The sequence below is a fragment of the Stenella coeruleoalba genome (genome assembly GCF_951394435.1).
Source record: "Stenella coeruleoalba genome assembly, chromosome: 10".
NCBI classification, from domain to species: Eukaryota; Metazoa; Chordata; class Mammalia; order Artiodactyla; family Delphinidae; genus Stenella; species Stenella coeruleoalba.
In genome coordinates, this window is record NC_137156.1 from 83,721,512 (window position 1) to 83,743,642 (window position 22,131).

The following is a 22,131-nucleotide window of genomic DNA, read 5'->3' on the forward strand; positions in this document are numbered from 1 at the left end:
CTGTAGTTTCCTACAAAGGCTGGTTTTGGAGGGTGTCAGTGGCTTGCCTGAGGTCACTCGGGCGGTAAGGGGCAGGCCAGAACCTGTAACGTTCACCACCCAGCCCCTCGTCATCGCGGCTCTGCAAAGCCTCTCTCATTTCCCCTAAGACTTCACGTGTTTGCACTTGCCCAACATCATTACCCTACAGAAGACCCTCGGAGGGTCTCAGGAAGCCTGAGTGGGGGAAGTGGACGTTATCCACGTGTATTATGGGTCCTCCTCCCAAGGGACAGCCCAACAGAGGAAGTGCAAAATCTGCTACAAGGTCTTACCGCCGTGGGTGACCACCCAGACCACGATGTTTTTAGTCCAGACCTTTCTGCAGCGTTCCTGACCAGCGGTATTTACTTCCACCAAGAAAGCCGACTTTTAAATGCTAATATTGGGAGAAGGTGGAGAAGAAGACGGGGAGGAAGAGGAAGAAGAACTAAGGAAGAAGAAGCAAAAAGACAAAAGCAGACAAGAGCCTTCGCAGCTGTTGGCGCTTCTCACTCGTTTAAAAGCAAAGTCGTAAAAGAACGGGTGCCTTTTTCTGCATATTACTTTTATTCCTTGTCCCCCAGATTTATTGCCTGCACCAAGTAGCAGTCACCATAAAACTCTTTTCAACAGACTGCTATTTGCATTGCAAAAGCAAGACTATCGGAGAACATATAATCCAGTACAAAGTCAATATGATAGCATCACCAAGCGATTTCTGAGAGGCGGTTTATTTGCATAGAGATACCTGCCGGGCAGAACCGAAATCCCATCTGGGCTCCGTGTCTTGTGTCTCGGTGTGGTGATGGCAGTACAGATGCTCCACCATCACATCTTCCTTTTAATTTCACAGGCAAGAGGATGCATTGACATCCTTGTGAACCAGAGGAGGAAAAACTCCCAGTCCCATTTCCACCAAGTGAACCATAAACGCTTCGAAAAACATCTTGTGTAAATTCTCTAGCTGAACGTTGCTGAATATTCCCTGCATTTTTGAAAAGGGCTATGTAGATAAAGATGTTTCTCTGGAGGATTTACATTTTTCTATCAGTGTAGAATTGCTCTGTCAATCAGTGCTTTCTTGCTTTGCTCTCCATTTCCTGCCGGCCCCAGGGGCTGGAGTACTTGCCGCAGGAAGATGTTGCTGCAGGAAGCAGTTGCTTCCGGTTTCCTCAGCGTTTGCATTGTCTTCCTCTGCCTCCTTTTCCTCAAACTTTCCAACGTTCATGCTGGCCTTTCCCTGCCTCTCCTTTGGCCTGTTCGGTGTGTCTGGTACTTCCCTCATTTCACTCTTGTCCTCGGCTTTATTTACTGTCTATTCCACCTTAAGGGTGGGTTTTCTTCTGGGACTTGGAACCTTGACCTTTAACTCACCCCCTTGCTAATGCCTCATCCAATCACCTCACAGCAAACTGGCCTGATTTCTCCGGCACCTTTATTTAACCCTGTGCCCAGCTCCTATTTCCCCCTAAGACCATAGGTACTTCTACAGATTTGCGTCCTTGCGATTTGCTTTCCAGATTTTTTTTTTTTTTAACTACCATTACATTTTCCCTCCACTTGTCCTCCTGAGGCCCTTGACTTGAGAGTCAGGAACGTGTTAGGGCAGCTGGATGGCATTAAACTTGGAATACGAAGGCCTGAGTCCACGTCCTTCCACTGCCATGGTGTAGTGTGGGGATAATCACACCTGGAGTCTGGGATGGCTACATTAGTTGGGTTCTTTCAGGCTGGAAGGAAGAGGTCATCCCATGCATGACCTGAATGTACGGGTGGCCTCGTGGATACCTGGAGAGTAAAAGCTCATAGTTGTACTTGATACAAAAGAAGCGCCAATAACTGAGATCTGGTGTCTTGGTACCAGAAACCTCGGCATCTTCCTCACGTCTCACATCCAAATGTCCCTGCTGAAGGGATCTGCGTGGGTCATTTCTTTACCCTTTATCTTACAACTGCCCGAATGGATAGAATGCAGTTCACTTATCGATCCCCGGTCCAATCAACTGTGATCTGGTAGCACCGTTGATTTAACTCGCAACCGGCCAGAGTGACTTCACGCTAAAAGCACGGCCTGGTACCCATTCCCCAGGAGGCAGATACAGCCGTGGCCATTGCTTACAGCAGCCTGCCTGGAGGGGGATTTTTGCAACACTAATCTTCACGCTCCCTGAGAAAGAGATCCAGTGGCCAAATGAATTCAGAAACGGTGCATATTACCTCTTCCTATTTAGAAACTCACGGTGTACATTCGTGTATCAGAAGTAGGGAGAAACCCTGCAAGAAACACCTCTACTCGGCTTGAGGCAGCATTTCCCTAGTAAACCGTTTTTGATGTAACATCTTAAGGATACCCAGTGGAAGACACTTTGCCAAGGGCTGGCTTGGACCTCATGAGCTGTCTAGTGTCATCAGCTGACACTCCCTCCTAGAGCGGCAGTTCCCAGCCCCTATGCATCAGAACATCTGGGGACATTTGACCAAACAGTGTCAGCTGATGGTACCCGTGAGATTCTGATTAACTTGGCTTGGGGAGAGGTCTGGAGATCAGAATTTAAATGCTCCCCAGGTACTACAGCTATAAATGATAATAGTCCTACGTGTCATAGTATAATAATAGCATTTACTGAACAGATGTTACGTGCCAGGCCCTAAACAAGTGGGACTTCATTTTTTTATTTTATCCTTAAATCTACCCTACCTAATAGATATTGCCACCAGTTTAGGAGAGAATTGAAGTTTCCTGAGGCAAAGCAACAAACCCGTGGTCGCACAGCTTCTGTGCTACAAGGGTGAGGAAGCAGGGCCTTCTGATTTCTGTAACTGAATTCTTGTGTCTACACAACATGCCTCTCCCAGGAATCTTCTCTCTTGGCCTGAAAGTGCCTGTTAATGGTGGGCTGTCAACAAACCGTTGTGGAATGAACAATGCCATGAAGGATCTCCAAGTTCCTTTTCAGCAAAAACATCCCAAAATTCTGCAACTCATGGTTGTGAAAAATAAATGATAGCAAATACCTGAAGCACTGCATTAGATCAGATCCATGTGAAAACTCGATATTAACACCCCTTTGTGCTGAAAAGCCCTCCTTAATTAACATGCCACCATTTTTTGGCATCTAGACTTAAATGAACTCCTCCACTTATAGTCTGGTTCTTCTCAAACTAAATGATAACAGCACTTGCATATGCAATAAACTATAAAGCCAATATAAGAAAGAATTTAGCTCCTAAGGACTGAGGAACTAATGGGCTATCTCGAGATCCTACAGTAGAGCTCTCCTCCCAAGAAAATTCCTTTGCATCAAAGAGAATGCATTCCACTAAACAGCTTCTCTCACTAGAAATCATCTTCCCAGGACCAAATGCTCTTTGCACAAGATGATCAGGAGATATTACAGAGGATTCAGGAATTGGCTGCAGCTAAGAAATTACACACTTGAACCTGAAAACTGTCCAGGATAATTTTCCCACTTTCCCTCAAAACAGGGATGAAAAAAATCCATCACACACAGAAGCAAGGCCCTACTCCTGGCGCTCAGGTGTCTGGAATTTACGAGATTATTACACCCAGGCTTCTGGGCGCAGAGGCCATTTGGAAGGGCTTGACTGCCACCTTGTGGTCAAAATGTGCATTACCGTTCAAAGTGAGGGCCCACATAACCTGTGCCGGGCTCTAAGCCACTTCTTCCATGATACGAGGGCTTATGACATCTTTTGCCATGCCCCAGTAAGCTAACCGAGCAGGACAGTATTAAAGTGTCTGGCACTAGCCCTTGGTTGGGAATATGGTATTTTGAATGACTGGTTTCTCCAAGGCAACCACACCTGAGTTAATTTGCTTATATGCTCCTAGTTTCAAAAAAGCGAGTATTTTTCTAATTCTCTCTCCATTGACTGTTTCAAAGAAAACTATACTATAACTGCAAGAAAAAACCTAACTCCAGGACTTCGTTCTCTATTTTCTTTTCCACCCAATTTCTCTCTTCTTTTTCCTTCTCTCCCTCCCTCCTTTCCCCCCTTTGCTCCTTCCCTCCCTTCCTTCCTTCCTCCCTTCCTTCCTTACTTCCTACATTACCTCCCTGTTTAAATTCCTTCACAATCCATCTATTACTTATTAGCTGTGTGGCTTTGGGCAAGTTCCTTAACCTCTCTGTTAAACATCCCAAAGAATGGTTTTTACATTTTTTAAAAGATTGGGGGTGGGGACCAACTAATAGTAATATGGGACAGAGAACTCATATGGCCCACAAAGCCCAGTCTCGCCTTCTACCATATGAAGTACACGGGATCATCCATAAGGAGTCTTTAAAACAAATAAAATCTGAGGGCTTCCCTGGTGGCGCAGTGGTTGAGAGTCTGCCTGCCGATGCAGGGGACGCGGGTTCGTGCCCCGGTCCGGGAAGATCCCACATGCCGCGGAGCGGCTGGGCCCGTGAGCCGTGGCCGCTGAGCCTGCGCGTCCGGAGCCTGTGCTCCACAACGGGAGAGGCCACAACAGTGAGAGGCCCGCGTACCGCAAAAAAAAAAAAAAAAAAAAAATCTGAATCGAATAAAGCCTTAGAAGCCTGCTGGCAAGCAGTAGAAGGGCGAGTGGAACAAGCTGAAGGGCATCACCCTGGCCCCGTTGTGGATGCTTCAGTGGGTCTCGGAAGTCCCCCCATCACAGTCTCCCGATTGCTGGGAACGTTGGCTACTAATGGATTACGACCGACCTGCCCTACCTAAGGAGCCTGCGCAGCGCCCCCCTGAGGCCTCTCCTGCTACTGCATTGCAGCGCCATTCCTCCCTCCACCCAAGACTGGGCCCCTTCCTCACAGGTGTTAATCATGAGCCTCTTCCCCAATGACCCACCTGTGTATGAATCTCCATCCCAGAGTCTATTTCCCAGGGAACACGACCTAAGACATCCCTCCACACTCTATTCCCAGCATAACAGCTAGAGTTAGCCTCTTCAAAGCCTCTTCAAAGTAAGTCGGGTCATTCCTCCTGTTTGAGATCCTTTCAATGACTCCCAACTCATAAGCATCAAAGGACAAGAGCCTTGCCATCTGCACCCCAAGCCCATTGCCTCTTTGACCTCATCTCCTACTCCTCTGCCCCTCGATCACTCCAGCTACACTGGCTTCCTTGCTGTTCCTCAAACGCACCAGGCATCCTCCTGCCTCAAGACCTTGGCACGCACCATCCGGTCTTCCTGGGATGCTCTTTGCTCTGCTGTCTACTTTCCTCCTCCTTTAGCTGCTTTAAATCTTGACTCAAAGGTGACCTCAGCGAGGATTTCCGTATCCTCTACCTAAGTGTGCCCAACTCCACCCCACCCCAGAGCGCCACATCCCTCGTCCCCGTTTTAGTTTTGTCCATACCATGTATCAACATCCAGCACACAATATATTTCCCTTATGTAGGTTAATATTTGTCTCCTCCACCGGAACGCAAGGTCCATGAAGGCAAGGACTTTTTTCTGTTCTGCTCACTGCTGTATCCCCAGAACCTAGAGTAGAGATGGTACCCAGTAGTTTCTCCATCAATAGTAAATAATTGAGTGAATAAATGGAGAACTATGGACATGGAATCAGAAGACCTGTGATCTTTAGAGAAGTCCTTTAAACAGCATCTGACTCTTTTCACGTTAAACATGGGAACAATTCTGGGACTTCCCTGGTGGTCCAGTGGTTAAGACTCCACGCTCCCAATGCAGGGGGCGCAGGTTCAATCCCTGTTCAGGGAACTAGATCCAGCCATGAAGATCCCGCGTGCTGCAACTAAGACCTGGAGCAGCCAGATAACTAAATAAATAAACAAACAAATAAATAAATAGAAATGGGAACAATTCTTACGTCATTTTAAAAAGATTATGCAATATAACATTTGTGAAAGCATCATATGATAAACTGCTAAATAATTGTAAGGTACAATTTTTCCTTAAGCTGTATTCTTCATCAGTGAGCTACTCAATTTGTATAATCTAGAGCTGCCAGATTGCCGAAGAAAAAAGTAAGCATCTGACATTCAGACACAGAAAACCCTGAAAATAGTCCGGTATTCAAATAAATTGTAAAACGATTTATTCCAAGGCCATACCCCACATGTACAAACAATGACATGCACCCCTTCAAAGACTTCATAAAAAGAGCAGTCTTTACATTTTACGTTTTATAACAATTTGAAGACCTTCCTTTGCTCCCATCAAAAAAGTCTGATAAAATTGAGTTCCATAAAGTATCTAATGTATTTTCTTGTTTCTGTAAAACATATTGTCTCTTTAAATGTGAAATATGCAAATGTAACATTTTATTATGAAATTGTTCTCAACGTCTGAAATTCTTGATCATCTACAGAATCGCATTGCCACATAGTTTTTTAAATGACGTAAGATAAACTGTTGAAACCTTTTTTGAGGCCATTTTTTCAGATGTTTACACCTCTCTGACTAGAAGTGCAATGTGGTCTTGACAGCTCCTTTTACGTGAGCAATCTCAGTGGTTACTCAGTATACTGGACAAAGGACGGCAGCAACGCCACTCATTTCAAAATTCATATGTTGTAAGTCTTTTAAAACAATGTTAAGATCTCAAATCAAAGCTATTGCTACAGTGATTCACTAATTCCTTGACAGATATTTTAATAAATATTCCTCAACTCTAGAAAACTGTTCATAATCCTTTAAAGCAGGAGTCAGCAAACATGTTCTGTAAAGGTCCAGATAATAAATATTTTAGATTTCTCAGGTCACTTCTCTGCTGCATATTCTTTTTTTTTTTTTACAACTCTAAAATATTTTTTTAAATGCTTAGCTCTGCTGTACTCTGTTAATCCCCTACTTAAAAAAATAGAAGTTGCTAGTCTCTAAATTAGACTGCTCAAGTGTTAATAAAATGTAAACTCCACATTTTACAGCAAAATAAATCCATGGTTTCTGACCACTAAATTGAAAGTTCATAGACAATAGGAAATGAAGCCCATTCAAAGAGTGGGACTGCATTTCAGATACGCTGTTTAATCAGTAGCACTTTCTTATGGCTTCTTATTCATTTTGAATTGGATAATTCATGCATGTCTTTACCTTTTGTGTGTGTGTGTCTTTACTTTTTTCATAGGGAAAAAAATCTCCCCTTGTGACTAATTTAAAGTTTGCAAAATCAAAGACTGGAATACTTCCATGTTAAAAGAGGTAGACGCATACACATAGGTCTATGCACTTACAAGCACGTGTGCAACAAAACCACTATTTGATTTATAAATGCTCTCCACGGCTAAGAAGGAACCAGTGGAAACCAGCTAGAAGGTACACAAAACAGTCCTAAAGGACGTCCTCATTTGTTTTTATCATATGTGGTTGTTACATGTGAGGAAAACATGATTAGTTTAAAATATCAACTAATGCAACAGCATGGTTAATTCAGGTTCTTGATGAAGATAACCTGGCGTTGACTAAAAAGATACAACAGAGAATTCAGCAGGCATTAGTTTAGACTCTGATACAGTTAAACAGATCTGTTTATAATACTGTTTAATCTATAACACGGGCCTATAGCTTGGTACTGAGAACCACAACTCTGTGTGTGTGTGTGTGTGTGTGTGTGTGTGTGTTTGCATGTTTCCCTTTCCTACTACAAACTGTGCTGTGAACAAATCATGGCAAATAAATGAGTTGTGAATTTGCTCAAATATATCATTAACAAGTTGGAAGCCTCTTGAATGACGAGCTCATGGTATTCTATAAAAACATTTACAAATTCTAAAGCTAAGAAAGTTGCAAACTTTGGTATCCCTAAGAAAAAAGCTCAATTACGGCAGTGAGCCCAGGCCCAGTTTCTGAACTATAAAAAGTAAAGTTTTCAGTGCAAAAAGAGTATCTTGATAAATAGCAATGACACAACAATCACATGAAACAGTTAAAGACTATAAAACACATAAGTAATACCCTGAAGGCATGTTTTGGTATTAAAAAAAGGTACTTTGGGGCTAGGAGAAAACAGGCTGTTTTACCTATTTAACTGTGAGGTGAGTCTGGGCGGAGGACCGTCTAAACCCTCCCTTTTGGCAAAAAGACCCCACACATTTACAGCTCATCATGTTTTTTCTTAAATGGCCACTTCGGGTGTTGCAATACGTGGTCTGCAGCCTGAAGGACAAGGTACATAAATTCTTCTACATCAAAAGAGTAGTTGGTAAACTTCGGATGTTCCCCCAGAGTTGGGTGGTGGCCCTGCAAAAACGAAGCAAAAGACAAATTGGTAAGGTGTTGAGGATGTGGTTTTCTGAACAAGAAGAAAGTTATTTTACTTTGGCTGAAGAACTATTTTAGTTTATGCTCTACATCAGAGGTTGGCAAATTTTTTCAGTAACAGGCCAGATAACATATATTTTCAGCTCCATGGACCACAAAGTCTCCACCACAGTTATTCAACCCTGCCAATGAAGTGCTCAAGCAGCCATAGACAGACAACACATAAACAGAGGAGCAGGACCATGTCCCGATAAAACTTTATTTATAAAAACAACTGGAGGGCCAGATTTAGCCCACTGGTCTGTAGTTTCCTGATCCCGTCTCTAAATAATTTAATAGATCTCTCTAGGCCCAAATTTCATGAAGTTCTCTTTTCCACATAAAGAGAGAGAGTAATTAATTTCTCCTTTCCCCCAATTTGCAAATATAAAGCACAGCAACTCACGATTCCAGAGAAGAACCATTTTATCTTTGGATTGAAGTTCAAAGATAGTTTGTCACATTAACTAGATACTTTAAACCAATTAAAAAGAAAACAGGATGAGTTTTGTCCTGAACTTTACCTTATCTTGAGGAAAGACTTTGCTCTGCCTTCTCCAAGTGATGTAGTGGACGCCTCTCAGCCTGGCCAGGTCCAAGTAACAGCGTTCATCTCCACAGTTGTATCTAAGGACACAAGGGCATCCACACATGGGGCTTTTGCCTAGGATTGCTGGCCAATTCGCAATTCTCTGGGGAAAAAATTCACCTCCCAAATATGTGCTTACAAAAGGTTTTATAAACGGTAAACAAGACTGAGAGAGATTCGTGTTCATAGCAGCAGCGTTCACAATAGCCGAAAGGTGCAAACGACCTGAATGTCTACCAACTGATGAATGGATAAATAAAATGTGGTATATCCATACAAGGAATAATTATTGACAATAAAAAGGAATGAGTACTGATCCATGCTACAACATGGATGAACCTTGAAAACATGATGCTAAGTGAAAGAAGCCAGTCAGAAAAGCCCACATAGGGTATGATTCCACTTATATGAAATGTCCATAATAGACAAATCTATAGAGACAGAAAGTAGATTCGTGGTTTCCAGGGGCTGGAAGGAGGATGGGATGAGAGTAACTGCTGACAAGTACTGAGTTTATTTGGGGGGATAATGAAAATTTTATAAAATTATGGTGGTGGCAGCAATCAGAGAAGAAAAAGAAATAAAAGGAATCCAAATCGGAGAAGAAGAAGTAAATCTGTCACTGTTTGCAGATGACATGATACTATACATAGAGAATCCTAAAGATGCTACCAGAAAACTACTAGAGCTAATCAATGAATTTGGTAAAGTAGCAGGATCCAAAATTAATGCACAGAAATCTCTTGCATTCCCATACACTAATGATGAAAAATCTGAAAGTGAAATTAAGAAAACACTCCCATTTACTATTGCAACAAAAAGAATAAAATATCTAGGAATAAATCTACCTAAGGAGACAAAAGACCTATATGCAGAAAATTATAAGACAATGATGAAAGAAATTAAAGATGATACAAATAGATGGAGAGATATACCATGTTCTTGGATTGGAAGACTCAACAATGTGAAAATGACTCTACTACCCAAAGCAATCTACAGATGCAGTGCAATCCCTATCAAACTACCAATGGCATTTTTCACAGAACCGGAACAAAAAATTTCACAATTTGTATGGAAACACAAAAGACCACGAAGAGCCAAAGCGATCTTGAGAATGAAAAATGGAGCTGAAGGAATCAGGCTCCCTGACTTCAGACTATACTACAAAGCTACGGTAATCAAGACAGTATGGTACTGGCACAAAAACAGAAATATAGATCAATGGAACAGGATAGAAAGCCCAGAGATAAACTCACACACATATGGTCACCTTATCTTTGATAAAGGAGGCAAGAATATACAATGGAGAAAAGACAGCCTCTTCAATAAGTGGTGCTGGGAAAACTGGACAGTTACATGTAAAAGTATGAGATTAGAACACTCCATAACACCATATACAAAAATAAGCTCAAAATAGATTAAAGACCCAAATGTAAGGCCAGAAACTATCAAACTCTTAGAGGAAAACATAGGCAGAACACTCTATGACATAAATCACAGCAAGATCCTTTTTGACCCACCTCCTAGAGAAATGGAAATAAAAACAAAAATAAACACATGGGACCTAATGAAACTTCAAATCTTTTGCACAGCAAAGGAAATCATAAACAAGACCAAAAGATAACCCTCAGAATGGGAGAAAACATTTGCAAATGAAGCAACTGACAAAGGATTAATCTCCAAAATTTACAAGCAGCTCATGCAGCTCAATAACAAAAAAACAAACAACCCAATCCAAAAATGGGCAGAAGACCTAAATAGACATTTCTCCAAAGAAGATATACAGATTGCCAACAAACACATGAAAAAATGCTCAACATCATTAATCATTAGAGAAATGCAAATCAAAACTACGAGAAAAAATTTTTTTAAATAAAAAAATTAAAAAAAAACTACAATGAGATATCATCTCACACCAGTCAGAATGGCCATCATCAAAAAATCTACAAACAATAAATGCTGGAGAGGGTGTGGAGAAAAGGGAACACTCTTGCACTGCTGGTGGGAATGTAAATTGATACAGCCACTATGGAGAACAGTATGGAGTTTCCTTAAAAAAACAAATAGAATTACCATACGACCCAGCAATCCCACTACTGGGCATATACCCTGAGAAAACCAAAATTCAAAAAGAGTCATGTACCAAAATGTTCATTGCAGCTCTATTTACAATAGCCAGGAGATGGAAGCAACCTAAGTGTCCATCATCGGATGAATGGATAAAGAAGATGTGACACATATATACAATGGAATATTACTCAGCCATAAAAAGAAACGAAATTGAGTTATTTGTAGTGAGGTGGATGGACCTAGAGTCTGTCATACAGAGTGAAGTAAGTCAGAAAGAGAAAAACAAATACCGTATGCTAACACATATATATGGAATCTAAGAAAAAAAAAAAGGTCATGAAGAACCTAGGGGTAAGACAGGAATAAAGAAACAGACCTACTGGAGAATGGACTTGAGGATATGGGGAGGGGGAAGGGTAAGCTGTGACAAAGTGAGAGAGTGGCATGGACATATAGACACTTCCAAATGTAAAACAGATAGCTAGTGGGAAGCAGCCACATAGCACAGGGAGATCAGCTTGGTGCTTTGTGACCACCTAGAGGGGTGGGATAGGGAGGGTGGGAGGGAGGGAGACGCAAGAGGGAAGAGATATGGGAACATATTTATATGTATAACTGATTCACTTTGTTATAAAGCAGAAACTAACACACCATTGTAAAGCAATTACACTCCAATAAAGATGTTAAAAAAAAAAGTTATGGTGGTGGTTGCACAACTCTGTCAATATATTAAAACCATTGAATTATACGATTTAAATGAGTGAATTGTATGGCGTGTAAATTATGTCCCAATAAAACTGTTTATAGAAACACACACACACAAAAGAGTGGGAGAGATTATTTTAAAAATATTCCCATAACTAAATTATCTTAACTTTCCAAAAGCAGAATAGGATTAAAGAATGGAGGGGACCTTTATCAATAGGACTGTGAACTAGATATTAACTCCTAATACCCCCATCTTTGTACATATGAACGTGGCTTTGGGGTAGGTAACATATCCTCCAAAGCAGAAATTGATCCCAGGTCTGTTGACCTCCAAGGCCTGAGATTTCTCAATGACATTTCTTTCCTTCCCTCCCTTCCTCTCTGGAAGAAATGAAGAACTGAAATAGAACCTACAATTATCTGGCTATTTCTCTAACATATATATATTTTTAAATGTTTTTCAGGGTGTTGGAAGTTCATGACAACTTTTTTCTAATTAGTCTCTCATTTAAATGCCAAGTCAAGGGCTTCCCTGGCGGCGCAGTGGTTCAGAGTCCGCCTGACGATGCAGGGGACGTGGGTTCATGCCCCAGTCCGGGAGGATCCCACGTGCCACGGAGCGGCTGGGCCCGTGAGCCGTGGCCGCTGAGCCTGCGCGTCCGGAGCCTATGCTTCGCAATGGGAGAGGCCACAGCAGTGAGAGGTCCACGTGCCGCAAATAAAAAAAAAAGAAAAAAAGAAATGCCAAGTCATTTTTAAAATGCAACCATAAAATAAAAATATTTAGATGCAAGGAGGGGAAATCAGGTAACAGTAATCACTATTGGTATCCAGAGTAGAATTATTAAAGGAGAGAAGTCCATGTCTCCATAACCAACCACCGAGTTAAAGGAACACTCTGGGAAGATTACTTTCCCCTTGAGGCCTCAGTCTCCCTGGGTATGGAATCAGTGAGCACTAGGCAAAGTGGTGGGCTTGTGTTTGGAGCTGTGCTCTTCACCCAGGCATACAGGTACTCAAACTCTCTCTTTTTCTTAATTGTGGTAGAAAACTCATGACATAAAATTTACCATCTTAACCATTTATAAGTGTACAGTTCAGGGGTAAGTATACCTTATTGTTATGTGACCAATCTCCAGAATGCTTTCATTTTGCAAAAGTGAAACTCTGTCCCCATTAAACACTAAGTCCCCGTTCACCTCTCCCCCCAGTTCCTGGCAACCTCTTCTACTTTCTGTCTCTATGAATCTGACTACTCTATGTACCTCATATAAGTGAAATCATACGGTATTTGTGCTTTTGAGAGTAACTTATTTCACTTACCATAATGTCCTCAAGGTTCGTCCCTGTCATATAGCATGAGACAGGATTTCTTTATTTTTTTAAGCTGAATAATATTCTATTGGATGTGTGTGTATCACATTTTGTTTATCCATTCAACAGTCCATGGACAACTGAGTTGCCTCCACCTCTTGGCTAATGGAAAAACGCAGCTATGAACATGGGTGGGCAACACACAGGTTCTCTTTTTTTTTTTGCGGTACGCGGGCCTCTCACTGTTGTGGCCTCTCCCGTTGCGGAGCACAGGCTCCGGACGCGCAGGCCCAGTGGCCACGGCTCCTGGGCCCAGCCGCTCTGCGGCATGTGGGATCTTCCCGGACCGGGGCACAAACCCGTGTCCCCTGCATCGGCAGGCGGACTTTCAACCACTGCGCCACCAGGGAAGCTCCAGGTTCTCTTTTAACACAATAATTACACTGATTGCAGGGAGATGCTTTCAGTTTGACAGGAACACAGAAATGCACTCAGAGGAAGGAAACCATAGATTCACATCTCCCGAATCCTGCTGAGATGGGGAAGGAAAGAGATATTTGCTTGCTAAGGGCAATGGCAGGCTGCAGACTTCACATTTTTAGTTTTAGGTCTTTTTTTCTTTTTAGATGCCTACATGATGTGACTTCTTTGTAATGATTAAATATGAAGCCTTTTGATGCTCTGAATGAAAGCCTCAGCTGGCAGAAAAAGCATTATCAGCTGCCTCAATGTAAAAGTGTCCCCAAACACTTACAGTTCAAACACAGCAGCCCAGTCTGGAAGGAAAAGTAAATGGGTAAGACCAGCTCCATGCATTCCAATAAATATGTCCGTGTTATGCGTGATCCTTAGCTGATCTAAAAACCCAAGTTCCCTGTGAACACAAAGAACAACAAAAGAAAAAAGGGGAGGAGAGGGAAAGTATTAAGTTGCGTAAGCTCATGATTCATGGTAACAGCGTTTATACAATATCTTTCCCAATTTAAAGCACCTTCTGCCATATTTTTTTGCCAATTTCAAATCTACTCCAGAAATTAACAACTTAATTACTTAATAACATTTTCTCTAAGTTAAGCTCCCTTTTTTTTAAACTTACATTTTCTTATTTTAGAAGAAAACTTTTATACCTGTCTTAAATGGAAAACCAGTAACTCATGACATGAAGAAAACTGTAAAAATAGATATAATGAAACTAAAAAGCATTATTCCAATCTAGGTAGATAACATTGCAAGGCAGAGCTCTGAGCCTGAGGCTTGCTCCCTCTTTATGAAAAATGAAATTAGCAAGCATTAAAGTGATGTTATGATATATTCGTACCAAACTGAAAACTATTTCCTTAAAATCATATAGGAATTTTTACAAAATAAAATAAATTCCTCCTTGTGTGATTTGAGTCATTCGATTACCATCTGGGTACTCCTAAGATTGTCTTGGATGCCGTGACGGCATTTTCCTGTCTTTGTGGATTTATGAGGGATAAATCCACAATTGTATGCACCTTGGGACTGTAAAAGTAGTCTTGGAATTCAAGACACTAAAAGATGTGCAAACTCTGAACCGAAAGTCAGTGAGGCTGGGAAGAATTGCTGGACAGAGGCTAACACTCTGAATAAACATAATGGAATCTGATCTCCCGGTCCCACCCACTCCAAGTGAAGAAAAATAAATAGGTCCGCTGGCATCTAAGAAGGGAAAGCAAATTTCCTCTTAATCAGCTTCACCTCTTTAAAGAGCTTCCTCTCCCAGCAGAACAGAAACCCCACACTCCGCACAAGGGAAGGGAGACAAAGCCACCAAGTGTGTCTCACACGAGGTACATGTGCCTCAGTTTCCCCAGGGACGCCAACCGATACCGAGGCAAGGAGGGGCATTTGTCCGGGGGAATATATCCGTGGAGTTATTATTTCTGGAAAAGGCCCAAAGGTCAGGACTCACAAACCTCGATGCCGTTAGGTTACTACTGTGTCCCTCAGATTGGCAAGGTCTGAATTTACTGTCACTCTTCCTTCATCGGGGAAACCCCTACGTATTCTTCAAAGCCAGTCAGTGACAGAGCCTCAGAGGTGCCCCCCCGCCCAGTTCTTTCATCCTGACCCCGGGCCCTCTTCTACCTCCACATTTTTCCTCAGGTGGCAATGAGGGGAGTCACCGTGGCGAAGTGTCACCCGTCCAATAGGAATAGCTTCGCCAACCTCACAAGACTCTCAGAAGAGGGAGATGAGACAGAGCTAGGGAAGCATAAGAGTAAGTCTCAATAAATGACAGCTGTTCTTGCAACTGCTATTTATTCATATTCAGTGTCTGAGGTCCTCAAGACAAGAGCCATGCTTCCTTCATAACTGAATTCCTACTGCGAGGCCCATGGTAGGTACCTGATAAAGATGTGTGGTATAAATGAACAAATGTATAATGAATGAGGTGCAAAACTCCCACACTTACCAATAAGTTTAAACCTAGCTGTGTCAGGCACCCTATGCTGGTATATGTATACTTTTTTTTTTACATAGAAAAAAACTGTTTGGACAACAAGACTATGATTGTGGGTGGGCCAAGGAGGGAGAGAAAAGTTTTCACTTTCCTTTGGAACCTTTCTGACCTTTTCTACCAAGAACATGTATTATCTTTACAGTATTATTGTTTTCATGTCAACACGGGTTACCTAGACAGTAAATGATAGGCAGGTTCCGTCTTTCCAAGCTGTTTACTTGTATCAGAATTTTAAAAGAAATGTAATATTTGAAAAGATTTTTAGAAGCCTCATATTATTTGATGAACCTCAAATTATTCCCTTAATTATTCCCATATTGTAGGTCAGAAGTTGAAACCCAGCAGCTAGCAGGCAAGTGAAGTCTACAACTTTTTTTTAAAATTCGGAATTAGTTGCCGACTTTTAGAAATTCAGAAATTTCAAATGAAAATCAGGATTCATCACTTCTCTTTAACAAAGGGATGGTGCGGCAGCATCAGGCCCCTCACAGCTGAAGAGCTTCCGCCCCCTACGCCTGGGGTCCTCACCTGCCCATTTCATTCACCGATGGCGTCCGCTTGTCCCTTCCAGGTCTACATGCGCCAACAACTCCCATTTACAAAGTCCTTCCTCTCACCCATTAACTCATCAAAGTCAAAGACGACAGTGTCTGCCCAAGAGTGGGTTATTACTTACTTATACTTATAATCGACAATCTGGACCTCAAATGTAGATACCGTTTTCAGTGCATTTACAAGCTGGGAAAATAAGAGAAACCTTTAGAATTTCTTTTCCTTCCTTCTCTTCTGTTTTACTTACCTTGGAGTCCCCAAATTTTTATTTTTCATATAAAATATTTTTCAAGCATTAAATATCCTTCAGGTCTATTGTGTTTAACCCTTAACTGAGTTCAAGTGCAGGCTCCACGCCTGCATTTTAGGGAGGATACGCTACCTCCCTAAAATTGCACTGCTCTGAGTTGCTATGAGGCTGCGGGGTGACAATTCGTAAGAGCAAAGGGCTTGACATAGACGCACATGAAGTGTTAGCTATTGTTATCGCAATAGTTAGTCCCTCAACTTTCAACATATATTCGTTGGGTACCTACTTTGTTCCAGAATTTTCTTCCTACCCATTATCTCATTTCAGACAAACCCCTAGTGCTTTGGAACCTCACCCACCGAAAATACTATATTCCGGGCAGAAAAACATTTTCAACATCTCTACGCAGGAAAACAACTATACTTTTAGCGAAGAGAAACTAAGCATGATTAATCGATCATCGAATGCATCGTCATGGTTCTCTATGTCCCTCACAATTCTAATCTTGAAGTAGGGCAGGATTGCAGGAACCATCATTTAATGAGAGCATCTGGGTTTTGCTATCTTTTCACGAGTCAAGGAAAAGAGAAAGGTGCTTTCTTCTCTGCCTGGGAGCTGCCTCTCCAAGAGATGCCAATCCTGGGAGAAAAGCAGCCAGTTGGGTGCTCTTTGGCTTGGTATTGGAGCTGAGTTACCAAATCCCACCTTCGGGCAAGAGCATCCGGGCGATCTGCGGAGCTGGATCTGAAAACGTCGATGGCTGCAGTGCAGCACCCACTGATGCTACCCTTCCACTGGATTTCTTTCCAGCAGCTGATTGCCCCTTCCCGATGGACTGGGAGGCAAGGTGGGTCGGTTTCCTCCAAGGTCAAATTGTGTTAGGGCAGTGGAACGCTCTGCTGAAGAAGCAGGCTCAGACCCTGACGAACCTGGCTCACCGCTCATTACTCTGCTCATTAGCTGGGTGACCTCGGGCATGTTTTTTAACCTATAAGCCTCAGTGTCCTTGCCCAGAATAGAGAATAATAATAAAATACCTATATTTTCTGTTTGCTGGGAAAGTTACCGTACAGGTATGGGGAGCACATAGCAATATACTTGGTACATAATTGCAGCCAATACCCGTTACCTCTATCAATACGTACTATTGATCTGCCTGCTAATGAGGCTTCTCACCTGTCTACCCCAACACTGCATTACGTGACACTTTTATTTCCAGGTGTTTAAAACACACATACGTACACTGTTCATTTCTTCCATGCACACAGCTCACAATCAATGCCTCGTTACACCATATGTTCATGTCCTCCATAATCCATGTGCATCTCAAGAAGAGATTCTAACTACGTAATTTGGATGAGGCACCCAAATTAATCTGTGTGAAACATTTTCCCCATCAAAACCTGCCCCCAATTTCCCTCCCATCTCAAGCCCACTGAACTGCTTAAGCCAAAAGCCCAGGAGTTCACGCTTGATTCTCACTACCTCTCCTGGCCGTACCTGTGGCTATAACTGTACATTCCCACAACAAGTATCATAGGCTTTATCTCCAAGATACATCCTGAAACCACTTATTTTGTCATCCCTACTGTGTCACCCGCTTCATCTAAACTCTTATCGGGGCAACAGCTCATAATCAATCTCCCCACTCCTACTCTTGCAGCCAGAGTCGTTTACAAATAAGTAAGTCAGTTTCATCTCTCTCTCTGTGTTTTCATTTTCTATTTGCTGCTGTGACAAATTACTACAAACTTATCATCTTAAAACAACACAATTTATCCTCTTATGGTTCTGTAGGATAGAAGTCCTACACAATGAGATAGAAACCTCACTGGGATGAAATCAAGGCGTAGGCAGAGCTGCACCCCTTCTGGAGTCTCTAGGGGAGAATCCTTGCCTTTTCCAGCTTCTAGAGGCCATCCACATTCGAGCAAACCTTACTATTGCAAGGACATCGTCCAGTCATGCTGTTGCAGGGAGGCTTCCATGGTGATCTCCTTAAGATTAAGTATAATTTATGAATTGATGTTGTTGAAATGAGTCAGGGAGGCTAAGAGGTGAACAATTTCTAAGACACCCATGAAAAGGACGGAGACTTTTGCAACTTAATCTGCTGCTGGATGCCACAGTCCTGCCACAGGCCATCAGCCATCTCCCCAAAGATACTCTCCCATTGTTTTGCTGCTAGTTTGCCCAGAGACAAAAAATTTGGCAATCCATGGCCGCAAAGGCAGGACTCAGGCAGTTTTGTCTCTGTTTCCACGCTGAGGTGGTGTGATGAATGTCTACAGTAAGGCAAAGCTCATTCAGCAATGGATGGTTTGATGACTTGCAGTAGAAATCCAATAAATAAACTGGGCACAGCCATCAGACTTTTCTAAAAGCCAATAATTTCAAATCAAAGCATTTAGTATGATGTGAAAAAAATAAAGCACATCAGTCATAGGAAGTGAAATTCAATATGACGCTATTAAAAATGCATCCCAAAAACTAACCTCATTTTGGTTGAGTATTTTCCGGTATTCTGTGCTCCGTGCGAGAATGGTGACTCGAATTTTTCCATCCTGTGGAAAAGGCAAAATAATGCTGTGTGTGCCTGGACAGATAAATGAACAAATGAACTTAAAATGTGATTTTCACCGAGAGATGAAACTCAATAAGGACACCTTTATGAAACTTTTTTTTTTTTTAGCCTGATTTCTTCACAATTCTCTCAGGGGATAAAAATGCATCCACTTTAGCCACAGAAGGCGAAACCCGTCCATCATACTACTTCTTTTTGGTTGGGTGGGTGGATTTGGGGGCAGAGTTTATGTGGGCTGGGTAGGGGTTTGAGGAAGGATGGAGAGATACAGGGAAAAGAAAAGGAAAAGAAAAAGAGAAAAAAACACATTCTTCCACTATCTTTAGTTTATCGAAATTTTCTCGGTTGTTGACATCTGATTTCAAATCACTCCAGGTCAGAAAACAACCCAGAAAACACTGTCTGCTGATGATCTCCTTTTTCTGCAAAGCTGGTATTGATTTTTATTCGGGGTGAAAAGTCAAGACCACCTCAGAACCCATAATGTAGTCATTACCTTGGGACCCTCTTGTGTGATGTTCAGTCTGTGTAGTACATGCTGAGAAAATGCCCGGAATAATCCGGTATTTTGACAGCCAGAGATCTAAAATAAAAAAATATTTCCTATTACAATGAATAATATCTGCATTACTATTTAAGATGTTCTCAAGTTATATGTGTTATCTTAAAATCCATCAAGAATAAATTCTCTGAACAGGAATGTTAACCACAGATGACATGCTTACCAGAGGGGTATTATAGAACAGCCCGTACCTCATCCGGGGGAGTAAGGAAAAAACAGCTTCTTTAAAACATACCTAAGAATGAAGATATTTTAAAAGGTAAGAGAACACAGTTTGCCACCCTTCACACCAAAACAGCACAAATAATTACAGAAAATAATTTAATTAATCTCTGTTTTGCATCAAAATATTTTGCATAGCCAATTGTTTCACTCAAGTGAAATTCATATTCCTGAAAAAGCTATGAACAAAAGGTTTTAAAAGCTACATGGTTAATAACCATGATGATTCTAGTTATTACAAAAGAAACTGAGTTAGAAATCAATGGTAATAGCTCGTAGAAACTCAGATTAAATATTTATTTGATGAGTGGGTCATCTGTAATGACAGTTATTTACAGACATTTCAGTAAAGTTTCCAGTACCCTTTTGGAATCATAAGTTTTCAAATGTATAACATCATAATCAGTAAATGCTTTCCATGTATCGGAGAACAGGTCACCATAACCGTAGGAGCTCTGAAAATGGAAACAAAATAAGTTAGGGAATTTGGCTAAACTTGGCTTTTCAAAAATGTTAGAAAATAGCTGAATTAGCTTCTTAGTATTAAGAACCAGCAATCCGAAATAAGCTCATAAAACCCATAGAAAAAAAATGGATTTTCATCTTGGGCCTGAGCAAGTCCCTAATCTGATGTAATATCATCAGAAATAATCACCACAATTATAATCTTAGCTTTCCATCCTAGCCCTTTTTATTCTCATGTCCTTAAAATTGCAGTCATTGTGGGGGGTTTTCCCCCGTGAATTTTCTATCCAAATCACAGACACACACAACACATATGTACACCACCTTTTGTACACACTGTGATATGCTCAGGGAGCAAAACCCATCAGAGCAGACAGAATGCACTTTTGGAAAGAAATCTGAGAGCAAGAAAATGCCTTGAAAGTTTTAACATTAAAAACATAATGGGGGCTTCCCTGGTGGCGCAGTGGTTGAGAATCTGCCTGCCAATGCAGGGGACACGGGTTCGAGCCCTGGTCTGGGAAGATCCCACATGCTGCGGAGCAACTAGGCCCGTGAGCCACAACTACTGAGCCTGCGCGTCCGGAGCCTGTGCTCCGCAACAAGAGAGGCCACGATACTGAGAGGCGCGCGCACCGTGATGAAGAGTGGCCCCCGCTTGCCGCAACTAGAGAAAGCCCTCGCACAGAAACGAAGACCCAACACAGGCAGAAATAAATAAATGAATTAATTAATAGAAAAAAAACAAAAAAAACTGATTAGACCCTTTGTAAGTTTATTAAAAAAGAAACATAATGAATGTAACTCTAGGAAATGATGTCCCTATTGATTAATGAATAACATAATTCCCCATTGACATTAATGAGTAGTAATAATAATAATATACTTTTAAAATTTATTTATTTATTGGCTGCGTTGGGTTTTCGTTGCTGCACATGGGCTTTCTCTAGTTGCGGCGAGCAGGGGCTACTCTTCGTTGTGGCGCACGGGCTTCTCATTGCGGTGGCTTCTCTTGTTGCCGATCACGGGCTCTAGGCACATGGGCTTCAGTAGTTGTGGCACATGGGCTCAGTAGTTGTGGCACAGGGGCTTTGTAGTTCCACGGCATGTGGGATCTTCCCAGACCAGGGCTCGAACCCGTGTCCCCTGAATTGGCAGGCGGATTCTTAACCACTGTGCCACCAGGGAAGTCCCAATAATAATAACATTAATAGTATCCTGCATACTTCCTACATCTCAGGCACTATTCTAAGAACTTGACATTATTAACACATTAAACCACCCCACTAACTTAATGAGCGAGGGAATACCATTGTCCCCATTTTACAGATGAGGAAACTGAGACAAAGTTTAAGTAATTTGCCTCAACTGTAGAACTGCTGCATTTACAGGGCTGGGATTAAATCCAGTCTCTTTGGTTCCAGACTCCATTCTTGTAACCCCTATATGGCACTTGCCTTTCGATGAGAACCAGTTTTTTCTGGCACATTTACCAAATGCATTTCATTTTTGAAAAGTAGAAATTAATTACGTGCTCCATCAGCTGAAGGACGGAGGTCCATTTATTTCGAAATGGTAGAACTTAGATGGAAAAATTCCGCCGAAAGAAGAAAGAAATACGTATTGTAGGGTTACATTCAAGGTCTACAGTTGGTTATACATGGCGTTCATTATGTCCATGTCTTTTTATCTTTACAGCATTCATTTTTTTTCAGATTTTGAAAATTTTATGTTGCACATATTAGAGTTATTTCAAAGTTACTGAGAACTGTTAGATGTGGTGATAAAAAATAAAAATTCTTTCCTTCGATGCTTCTCCAGTGCTGTTCTAATAAAGGCCCTTCTCAACACCATCAAAAATTGAATATCCCAGTTTTGGTTCAATAATAAATAAAGGACAATTAAAAGAAGTGAGTCTAGACAGTTTCCTGAGAAAAAAATACTTGGGATAAAATAAGATACCTTTGAAAGGAAAATTTAATAATAAAATAAAGTAATCCTGACTGGTCCCTTTTCAGAGAAATCATGTAGTATTCA

The 22,131-nt window shown here is 41.6% G+C and overlaps 1 protein-coding gene across 3 annotated transcripts in view; it reads right to left on the reverse strand.

The window, feature by feature from the left end:
• Positions 1 to 6,134: 6,134 nt before the first annotated feature.
• Positions 6,135 to 22,131, reverse strand: part of EOGT (EGF domain specific O-linked N-acetylglucosamine transferase) — a 34,991-nt gene continuing 18,994 nt past the window's right edge. Inside the window, exons 10-17 of one of the 3 annotated variants that reach the window (XM_079935623.1) lie at positions 19,992 to 20,084; positions 19,571 to 19,642; positions 19,342 to 19,428; positions 18,757 to 18,825; positions 16,136 to 16,197; positions 13,726 to 13,845; positions 8,815 to 8,917; positions 6,135 to 8,230 (exon numbers count right to left, since the gene is read on the reverse strand). In XM_079935623.1, coding sequence (XP_079791749.1) covers positions 8,084 to 8,230; positions 8,815 to 8,917; positions 13,726 to 13,845; positions 16,136 to 16,197; positions 18,757 to 18,825; positions 19,342 to 19,428; positions 19,571 to 19,642; positions 19,992 to 20,084 — 753 coding nt within the window. In that variant the 3' untranslated portion in view covers positions 6,135 to 8,083. Of the gene's footprint in view, positions 8,231 to 8,814; positions 8,918 to 13,725; positions 13,846 to 15,102; positions 15,201 to 16,135; positions 16,198 to 18,756; positions 18,826 to 19,341; positions 19,429 to 19,570; positions 19,643 to 19,991; positions 20,085 to 22,131 lie in introns of those variants that run through there. The other 2 variants (XM_079935624.1, XM_079935625.1) reach the window with 2 other exon arrangements.